The following is a 10,980-nucleotide window of genomic DNA, read 5'->3' as shown; positions in this document are numbered from 1 at the left end:
GCTTTTCCAGGGTGGGACAACACTGGGGGAACCCCACCCCCGGGGACAGGATCCGACACGTATGTGCGGAGAACTGGGATTCAGGCGGAGCGTGGGCATCATCTCTCCAGCCTCGCAGGCTCCGCCAGCCCTCGGGGAACTCTTTCGAGATCCTTTCCAGAAATCAAAGGGTCCTGGGCTAGGGAGAGCCCCGCTCCCAAGAGCTGCCTATGTGTATCCCTCCCCACCCCAGAGACGGAAGCCGATCTCGCCCGCCTTTCTTCTCGGTCAGTGCTAATTGCCGCCCATAAATATTATTCTCCACCTCTAACGGTGCCTGGCATGTTTTCTCGGTGCAGATGCAAGGATTTCCAGCTCAGCTCTTCCCAACGCTGGGCAGCCTGAAGGGGCGGGCGGGCTGGCTGTTAGTCAGCGCGGCTGCGGACAGGGCAACTAAACTTCAGCCCACCGCCGGGTCTCGGTGCCTGCTCTTCCCCGGGAAAACAGGGACGTGCGGAGTGCTGCGAACGCCCGGGTGTTAGGGGTGTTAACTGGGGAAGGCTGGAGGCGTGGAGAGGTTATTACATGAGTCCTCACCGCGGGATGACTAGCCAAGATGTTTCTTGCTGGAGGATATCTTCGCCCGACCGTGATCGGGTGGGGTCAGTGCTACCAGACACACGCCTTCCCTTAAATCCTTTAAGGAATGCAGGACTGGGCAGTCCGCGGGCACCGTGCCCCTAAACACTTAACACATGAGAAAACCGGGACTCCCATAAGCCCCGCTCGGAGGAACTCCAGCCTAAATAAAAGCCAGTTGAGGACGAAACCTACAGCGATAGGAGAGAGGTAGAGACTGCACAGCCACCGCTCCGGCGGGGCTGCTGAATCCGTAGAGCCCTGCGCCAGCGGCGCCTGAGCGCGAACAAAGCCCTCCTTTCCCCCTTCGAGGGGGATTAGCGAGACCCCAGACCCGCTCGGGGCGGCACCACCCGCTGCCGGCAGCCAGAGCGGAACCTGCCCCAGGGCTGCCACCGCGGCGAGGGCGGCCGCCACCCACCCGCCCTGCCGCTGTCGCCCGCTGGACGCCGGCTCCGGCGCGCGCAAAGGCTGCCGGGTGCTTCCGGCGGCGGGCGGGAGCGCCGGGCGGGCTCTGCGGCCCCGCGGCGGCGCCTGGCAGCACGGCGGGGCCCCGCCGGCCGCGGGAGGCGGCTCCGTCCCCTTCCCGGGGCGGGCGCGCTGGCCCGGGAGCGGTTTGGATGTAGCTGATACTTTTTTTTTTTTTTAAAACATTTTTTCTTTAATGCGCTTTCCGACGGGGATTGCTATTCTCTTCCCGCGGAGGCGGCGGGGGAGCCCGGCCAAGCCGGGAGCTGGGCCGCTCCCCGCGCTCAAGGAGCCGGGCTCGCCGGCGGGCGCTGGGCTTGACGCGGGGGAGCTGGGTGGCCTGGGGCTGGCGCCTGCGGGAAGGCTTTTGCGTGACCCTGCGAGGGGCCCTGTCCTAGTGACGGCCCGCAGCCGTTGGGTGCAAAGCGATGGGCATCGCCGGCGGCTTCCCAAGAAACGCCGGGCGAGGGGACTCCAGCTCTGCCAGCGTCCGACAACAGAGGTGGAAAGGGACGGGTTTGGTGTCCGTTCCCTGCTGTCTGAGCGTGCCCCCGTTATATTCGCTTGTTGCTGAAGGTGATGCGCAGAAGCGAGGACTTAAACCCCGCGGCGGTCAGTGCTCCAGCCGCTGAACGGCCAGGTCACCCCCTTCCCCGGGTTCACCAGCATTGTCCAGGGCGGAGTGTCCCGCAGAAGGACCGGGGGGACCCCATACGGGCGGTCCCTCTCTTGGTGATTAGGGAGGGCACTCTTGGTTGAGGAAGGAGGCTGTTCTAAAAGCTTTCGGTGTCAGGAGGGCTTTGAAAACAGACCTCGGCTTTTCTGTGCCGTGCTCTAACCGCTAAGCTGCGTTAAAGAGCCGTGAAGGACCCACTTCGCAGGAAGACAAATCCGACAATGTGAGCTCTGGGCTCGTCTGTCCTTCAGGAGCGGACGGGATCTTCATCCCGGATCCCCGTCGACGGGGATCGTCGCCCTGAGCCGGCCGATTTGGAGCTGCTGTGCGGCACTTTCCATCTCAGGGATGGTAAAGCTGGAAGTGTCCTGTGTCGCAGCAGTGATTCTGCCGGAGCTGATGCTTTTCTCCCTCTTGCCGATTCTCGATTTCTTTTCTCAAAGTGTAACTGCAGTCATGCTTTGAGTTCAGAGGAGGTTGAACTAGACCTTTCCAAATATCCCTGGAAAAATCTGCCTGTCTCTCCACTCTAAAGAACGACAGGAGACAAATCTTATGCTGGTGTTTGTCATTGGGCTCTACTTCCTTTTCCAAGAATCCAGCATTCACTCCGTGAGCTCTGATGGATGAACTGAACTTGGGATGTCGAAACTCGTGGCTGTTTTTTGCAACGGTTTAATTAGGCTTTCACCCCTTCCTATCAAATGGAAGAGACTCAGAGTAATGCCCCGGCGCTTGGTGGGCTGTCGGGGTGTAAAGGTGAGTAGCTTTTGATGATTTTTCTGGACAGATTCTTTCTTGATGTGGATAACCACTCCTCACGTCTTGCTGCTTAGTCAGAGGCACAGGGCATACTTTGAGAATGACCAAAGACGGAGTAGCTAATCTAAGCCTCCCACCAACTCGGGTGCTTTTTGCAGGATCATCTCAGCTTTTCCTTATGACCCTCATGGCTTCTCATTATGAATACAGGTGGTATAAAAGGCAATTTAGTTGTACAAGTGTGATAGCGATGCAATGCTGCAATGCTTAAGGATTTACCAATGCTACCCACTACCCTACTGTTACTCAGGTAGTAGGTGGATTTCATCAGAATGTGAGAATTCCACATGGGTTGGATTTGAGTAAGCAAGAAACAACTCTTCCAAAGTGTAGGTTATCCTGGATTCTCTAATAGTTTCTTTGCATACAGAAACAGCTTTATCCCTATCTAAACTCAGATCTCTGGCATTATGGGGCCATTTATTCCAGCTGCTGCTTGGTGGATGTAAAAACAATGCAGACAAGTGTTCAGACCACAGAAAAAGGGACACAGTGTACTCTACCCTTGACATCAGTGCTTGTCATCTCATTAACAGCTGTTTTACTGAATTAAAACATCCTACTACATTTTACAGCAAGATTAACATAGACCCTAGCATGGCCCTAAAATACTTGAAAATGAAATGGTACTCTTTTTGCTAACATTGGCACTATATTTGCATCCTTATGAATATGGCATTAAATATTCCTCCAGAGAAGATTTACTTATTCCAGGTAAGTGGATTAATTTAGCAAGCAGGTAAGTAGGGGAAACAAAACCAAACCTGTCATGCTTACAGAATGTCTCATCCTGGACTCACGTGGAGCACATGTGATGAATTTGTTGGTAGAAGATCTGTCTTGGCATGTCTTCCTATCCACGAGTTAAGAGAGTGATCTCTACCCAAACCTTTATTTCCTTTTGCTACACGAATTAAAACAAACTGCCAGAAAACTCTAGGAAATTCAGAAGTCGGGAACATCTCCAGATTAACTTGGCAAAAATCATGCCTTGTAGAATCTTACTCATTTCATCAGTCCTCTTATCAAAAAGGATTCTATTGCCTCCACCTAGAAAAAGTTAACAAATGCTATTCTACTTGATAGGATAGATTTGTTTCTGTTTACCTGTGATCTGTGGTAATGACAGTGTGAGACTGCAGAAAATCCATGTGTATGCCTAAACAATAAGAGAATTACAAAACCTGTGTGGGTATTACTAATGCAAAAGGGATGTGTTAATGGGCTTAATAAATCCGAGCCCCCAGCAGCAGCAGTGTCTGCCAGAGGTCCTTCTTGCCATTTTCGTGGGCTGCTCCACTTGAGAGCAGCTCTGGAGGGAAAGACCACTCTTCATCTTCAAAGGTTGAACTTCCACAAGGATTTGGGATATGAAACGTGGTCTGTCTGAATGCCTTCCTCGGGGAGAAAACCCTGTCACTGGTTGGGATAAGGAAATGCAGGTAAGTTACAAAGGTGCAGTAGGAAGAAAAGTTCATCTTTGCATTTTGATGGCATAGGCCATACGAAAATGACATTATGGACGGATCTGGAATGAAGACATCATTGCTGTCCACGGAAACCCCAGCTACCTTCAGCGGTGGATTTCCTTATGAACCAGCGGCACTGTGGAGATCAGTCAGGCAGGAATACAAAAAGGTCAGTAGGCACAATCATGTTCAGTAATATTTCGATCTGTGGTCTGTGTACGTGATATGCAGAGGTAGCGGCAGAAGCGACTCTCATGCTTAGTGCAGCTGTGGAAAGCGGTAGCTGCAGGGCTGGCGAGCTGCAGCCTGGCTACTTGTGGGGACCTTGGGCAGGTGATGGTGAATGTGAACGAGGGCCTACAAGAGGTGTGTGGGTAGGCGGTGGATTTCAGCCTGGAGCTTCAAATGGTGTTTGAAAATCCTCCCACAGCCATGCACCCAGCTTTGCCAGGGTGGGGGACTGGCAGATAGTAACATTTATTCTGGTATCCTGCAATACTGATGAGCCTCCAGCAGAAAAAGAGAATGAATGGAGAGTGCAGATAGCGGAAAAACTCAGCCCTGTCTCATTTAAAGGATCTCGCCCATGACACGGCTCTCTTCTGTTTCCTCCCAAAGGACTGGAGCTCCTACGCATGTTGACTGTGTCTCCTCTCACCTCTGCCCTCCCACGTCCCCCTCAGCTCTAAGTAGATGCAAATGTGGAGTAACCTACATTTCTCAGAGTCTGCTCTCCTTCTGTGTCCCATTTCTACTCAGTGTTTCATAGCAGGGTGATCACTTGCGCTGTCAGCAGAGCTGATGGGTAACAGGGAGTGATTCCTGTGAGAGAGTCGTTGCTGAACTGTTTGACCCTCCTGCTCCCTCAGAAGGATGCTCTGGGGTGGGGAACCCAGCAACCGCAGGAAAGGGGTCCCTTTTCCTTCTACCCTTAACCCTAAAAAGACGTGCTCACAGCACCAGCGTAGGAATGACCTCACACTGGTGGCTTGGTTACGAAACACCTCTAGATGTATCTTCTTGCAAGAAATGAATAGAACTGCCCGTGGAACGCACATGATCTTGGAAACATTTCAATTAAGCCTCAGGGTTTCTAATAGAGGAACCCCAAACAGGGTAATCTTGGGACATGTCCTATTAATTGAAAAATCTGTTCAATATATTTTATGGTGAAACCACTTCAGTAGGAAAACAAGTGTGAAAGGTGTGTTTTCAGCACGTTGAATTGATGAAAGGGGCTACAAATCAAGATGGGTAGAGGTGATAATAAACACCAGTTCAAAAGAAAATAAAGCATGTCCGAGAAGAATTAGAACTTCGATGGGAGTTTTCTGCCTGTTTTAGCAAAGAACAAAATTCAGGCCTCAAAATTAGTTGCAATTAGTGAAAAGCACAATATTTCAGCCAAACTGGCAGAAGGGCGCTCTACGAAGAAGGTGGAGGTAAATCATAGGCGCTTATTCTAAACCAGGAGAGTAAAAATGCTGGGGATGAATGTTTGGCAACAAAATGAGAAATAATAGAAGTGTGTAGGATTGAAAATGGCAAAGATGAAGCAAATGAGCAATTTCCAGAGAACTGTAAGAGGCAACTCATGCAGAGTGCAGCATGATGCGGCTCGGACCTAATAAATGTATGATAAAAGTGGGGGAAGGGAGGGGATAGACCTTCCGGTGCATAGAAAAAAAACAATGCAGATGAGAAACAATAGCAGATAAAAGGATGTGCAGCCCCTGAGAAAGAACTACAGTACAGAGTCAACTGAAAACATTTCGAAAGAAAGATCGTAACAACACGTGGAGAGAAGAAGGAATTCTTACTTGTGATGGGCGTTTATGGACCACTGCGGCAGTGCTGTGGGCCCATGATGTGGGTGCTCGTGCTGCAGGCGGCCTGGGGAAGGGAAGGTGAGAATGTGCAAAGGCCTGTGTCATGCCCAGCATGGGTTTTATTGCTGGGCCATGCTGTTGTGGTGGAGCAGTGTCTGGGTATGGTAGCAGCGATCATCTGAGTGGCACGGAATAGGGCTTAGGGCATCTGTCACCGGGCGGGGGGGGGTGTGACGTTGAGCGGGGAAGAGCCTTGCATGAGGAAATGGAGATGCTGTGTAGAACACAGAGTGTATCATTGATGAGGAACTGGAGAATGTCTGCTTAGCTGGAGACCTCGTTTTGCAGGGCTTGGGATAGAGGATTCCAGTAGAAAACCTTGGGCAGATGCACAGTGGTTGTTTCCTGGGATCCTCTCAGGACCTCCAGAAGTACTGCATATCCTCACGCCTTGGTGTTCTCCATGCAATTCCTGCCAGATGTGAAGACATGCGTTGTAGGCACCTTTGATCATTTCTTTTTCACATGGAATGGTGTTGATCAAGCAGAAGGTTTTCCAAATTTTGATCACATTTGGCCACCCTTCTCTGAACATCTGCTTGGTTACTTCTCTGCTCTTAGTCTTTGTAGGGAGTAGAAAAGTGCTCTCCATATTCAACAAGTTGGCAGACCCCGTGTTTCATTGAACAGAATGGGATGTTTTGGTTTTCCTCTCTCCTCTTACCAAACACTTCCTTTTTTTTTTGTTCCTTCTCTCACGTTGGCAATGTGTTGGTAACAGTGGTTGAGGTGCAGACTGCTGAATTTTGGCAGCTGTCGGGAGATAGCAGAGCTTCAGTCGGTTGGCGATCGGTGTGGGGGATGGCTTTTCCACTGTCCTGAGTTGATGTTGATGTTGAGAGAATGTCGTTAGGTTTCAGGTCTCCCTCCTTGTTGCCCTGGGATACAAGTACATAAGGGAGCAATGCACACCATCCAGTGATACATAACCCTCCGGGCTTTTGCAGAATGCGGGTCCTTTTATTCTATCCATCTTCCCCAGAAATCCGTGAAAATGTTACGGGGAAATGTCCCTTCAAACTAATTGCCCTGCCCTGAAAATATTTATTTCTGAAGACGTAACCAGTGATGCTACAGGTAAGTCACTCACACCTAAAGAGGATGTGTTTGAGAGAGAGATGCACTGTTGTTCCTGTTCAGTTGTGGTATCTTCATCTTGGGTTGACTGAGCATTGAGTGGACTGAAAGCCAGACTCGGTGATCCTTATGGGTCCCTTCCAACTTGAAATATTCTATGACTGGACCAGCAAAGCCCCACTCTCTGCTCTCATTCCTTTCGTGCTGCTTCCAGGCACCGTGTGAGGAAGTGGCAGCAAGGACGGATGGAGGAGGGACCCTAATGCGTTTCTCAGAGTGGATGTGTTGGATATGGAGGGGATGTTCTGAGTGATAATGCCACGGTGTTACGTTGGTGTGTTTTGAGGTGTGGCTCATGCTAATGAATGAGAAGTGTTCTGTGGGGACTGATGCCCCATGGTATGGAGGTCGTTGCTGTGTAGTTCTGGCAGAGCATGCCTGCCTGAAAGGAGAAGCAAGAGCTTGACATTCATCATGCAGGTGAAAAAGGAGGCCGGAAGAGCAGCTCTTCATCGAGGTAGATGAAGAGTGCGTGGGAGGTGTGGTTGCCCTGTGTTTTTTGAGCCTTCTTGGGGGACTGGTGTGCTGGATTGTGATGGGTTGGAGTTCCAGAGTGAAAGACTCCCCTGGGTTGTTTGGACTCATTGGAACCTTTTTTGCGCAGATGTCCAAGTACCTGGAGCTTGGCTTGTGCTTCAGAGCGAGGTGGATTCTGCTCTTGAGAGGACAGAGGCTGAAGAGTGTGGTCTTCCTTCCACAAGTAGAGGTGAAGGTGCACTCTGTCTGTCTTGCGTAGATGGGAGGAAAGCAGGAAGGTTGTTCCCCATCTGCATGGTTGGAGGGCAACAGGAAAGATGAACGAGAGGTCTTGCCAAAGGGCACGTTTGTGCTTCATGTTGAGCATGGTGTAGACATGTAGAAAATGGAAAAGGAAGAGATAAGGATGGAAGTAGGAGACAAGGGGAGGCAAGGGTAGGGCAGGTTGGGGCAAAAAAGAAGGGAGAGAAGGAAAAGATGGAGGAAAGAGGAAAAAGATGAAAGGAAGAGAAAGGAAGAGATGAAGAATTAAGAAGGAGGAGAAAAAGAAGGAGGAAGGAAGAAAGAAGGAAAGAAGGAAATGGAAACAGGACTGTATGTAAAGAAAAAAGGAAGGAAGGAAGGAAGGAAGGAAGGAAGGAAGGAAGGAAGGAAGGAAGGAAGGAAGGAAGGAAGGAAGGAAGGAAGGAAAAATAAAAGAATGAAGAAATGAAAGAGAAGGGAAGATGGGGAAAAGGACTGTATGCAAATGAAAAAGCAAGGAAGGATGAAAGACAGACGGAAGGAAGGAAGTAAGTGGAAAAAAAGGAAGGAAGAGATGATAGAGGAGATTACCAGGATGCACTGATGTTATGTCTACGTGCTGACTGGAGCTGAGAATCTCGGCTTCCTTGTTACTCAGGGACGCTGTGCCAGGCTTGATGTAAAGTGGTGAGGAAGAGGAAAGAGCTGTTGCCATAGAGCAAGTCTGTGCTGCATGGCGAACGTGGTGTAGTCGTGTACAAAATGTGTTGGTACGGGAGACAAAGAAGAGGCAAAAAGGCAGGAAGGGAAGAGGAGGAAAGGGCTGGGAAGAGAGGAGAAGTACAAAGAGGAGAAAGGAGAGGAGGAAGAAACAACAGAGAAGGAAAAGCAAACCAGAACAAAGCAAGCAATAGAGAGAACTAAGATAAAATAATAAATTAAAATTGCATGATAAATGCATGATAAACTAGGATGCACATCTTCTATCACTGTACACGGAAAGATGGTGAGAGGAAGAAATGAAGAAAGATGGAGAAAGACAGGAAGAAAGAAGCAATTATGGAAGGAAGGAAGGAAGGAAGGAAGGAAGGAAGGAAGGAAGGAAGGAAGGAAGGAAGGAAGGAAGGAAGGAAGGAAGATGACAAAGAGAGGAAAAAAAGGAAGAGACCATAGAGGAGAGTACCAGGGTGCACCAACTCTGTCTTGCAGAAGGAAGACTCAGAGAATGAAAGGAAAAAGGCAAGGAAGGAATCTGTGAAAATTAAAAGGAAGGAAAGAGGGAAGAAAAAGAAGAGGAAGGAAGGAAGGAAGGAAGGAAGCGATGGTAGATTACCAGCACGCAGCGACCTTAGCTCTAGCCGCTGAACAGACCTGGTCCCGACAGCCGCCCCCTTGGTTAGAGTACGGCGCTCTGGAGGTGATGCCCCGTAATTATCGGTGATGGCTCCGTCTTTGCCGGCCTCCGCCGCGGCGACTGGTGAGCTGCGAGGCGGTGTAAAGAAGAGAGAAGGATGGCAAGAGAGGGGAAAGGTGAGAAAAGATTGGGGCACGGCAGGGCAAGAACGAAAAGGGGAATCAAGAGAGGAAAGATAAGTCGAAGTGTTGTGAAAGGGAAAGAGAAAGAACGAGAAAAACGAAGAACGATAACTGGAGGGAAAAAAGGCGAGAAGAAGAACGAGAAAGGAAGAAGGGACAAAAATAATCCACACAACGAAGAAGCAAGTCAGCATGGAAAAAGGAATAAAAGAAGAAAGAAGGAGAGAAAGAAAATAGAGAGAAGAAAAGTCAAGAGGAGGAAGGAAGAACAGCCGGCAGCGGAAGTGCCGAGCGCGGGTGCGGAGGCGCGGGCGAGCGTGGGGAGCGTGTGAGGCGGCGGAGCAGCACACGGTGTCGCTGCAGGCTCAGAAACGGCGGCGGAGCGGCGAGGCGGCTCCGCCCCGGTGCGGCGGAGAGCCCGGCTGTGAGCGCGGGGGGGCGGCGCGGGGCGGGCAGGAGAGCCGGCGCGTCCGTGCGGCGGCGGGGAGCCGTGCGGGGCCCGGGCGGGTGGAGGCGGCGGGCGGCGGCGATGGGCGTGTGGTGGGGGCCGTGGTGCGTGTGCTGGTGCTGCAGGCGGCCTGGGCGCTGGTCGGCGGGCAGGTGCGCTACTCGGTGCCGGAGGAAGCCAAGGCCGGGACGGTGGTGGGGCGTCTGGCGCAGGACCTGGGCCTGGAGGCGGTGGATGCGGAGGCGCGGCGGCTGCGGCTGGTGGCGCAGGGCCGGCGGGCGAGCGTGGAGGTGAGCGGGGCGAGCGGGGCGCTGGTGGTGAGCTCGCGTCTGGACCGGGAGGAGCTGTGCGGGAAGAGCGCGCCGTGCGCCCTGCGCCTGGAGGTGCTGGTGGAGCGGCCGCTGCGCGTCTTCCACGTGGAGCTGGAGGTGACCGACATCAACGACAACGCCCCGCTCTTCCCCGCCGCCCCGGAAAAACCTCAGCATCGCGGAATCGTCGCTGCCGGGGTCTCGGTTCCCGCTGGAGGGCGCGTCGGATGCAGATATCGGAGCCAACGCGCAGCTCTCCTACACACTCAGCCCCAGCGAGCATTTCAGCGTAGAGGAAGAAAACGTTAACTCGCGTAGTAAATCGCTGTTTCTGGTGCTTGCGAAACCGCTGGACCGGGAGACGGTGGCTGTGCACCGGTTGGTGTGACGGCGAGTGACGGGGGCCGGCCGCCGCTGACGGGCACGATGGAGGTGGTGATCTCGGTGCTGGACGCGAACGACAACGCGCCCCAGTTCAACCAGTCGGTGTACAACATGCTTTTGCCCGAAGACGCCCTTACGAGGGACACTGGTGGCTCGGGTGATTGCCACGGATCCGGACGAGGGAATAAATGGAGAAGTGATTTATGAAATTGATACATTAAATCCTCCCCCATCATCAGATATATTCAGCATCGATGCGAAGAGCGGGGAGATCCGGCTCGCGGGCGCCCTGGACTTTGAGACAGTTATTTTGTATGACCTACACATTAAGGCGACAGATAAGGGGACACCCCCGCTGTCGGGTCACTGCAAGGTGGTGTTGGAGGTGCTGGACGTGAACGACAACGCGCCGGAGGTGTGGGTGACGTCGCTGTCGGTGCCGGTGCCGGAGGACGCGGCGGTGGGGACGGTGGTGGCGCTGCTGAGCGTGTCGGACCGGGAC

General features: G+C 52.2%; 1 protein-coding gene across 1 annotated transcript in view; it reads left to right on the top strand.

The window, feature by feature from the left end:
• Positions 1–9,839: 9,839 nt before the first annotated feature.
• Positions 9,840–10,980, top strand: part of LOC142061296 (protocadherin alpha-2-like) — a gene marked incomplete at its 5' end in the record, with an annotated part of 2,941 nt that continues 1,800 nt past the window's right edge. Inside the window, 4 exon segments of the mRNA XM_075102129.1 lie at positions 9,840–10,253; positions 10,255–10,477; positions 10,480–10,610; positions 10,612–10,980. Of these exon segments, the coding sequence (XP_074958230.1) occupies positions 9,840–10,253; positions 10,255–10,477; positions 10,480–10,610; positions 10,612–10,980 (1,137 nt within the window).

Source organism: Phalacrocorax aristotelis, chromosome 8 (assembly GCF_949628215.1).
Source record: "Phalacrocorax aristotelis chromosome 8, bGulAri2.1, whole genome shotgun sequence".
Taxonomy (NCBI): domain Eukaryota; kingdom Metazoa; phylum Chordata; class Aves; order Suliformes; family Phalacrocoracidae; genus Phalacrocorax; species Phalacrocorax aristotelis.
Note: the sequence above shows the minus strand (reverse complement) of the source record. Positions and strands in the feature narration are given on the sequence as shown.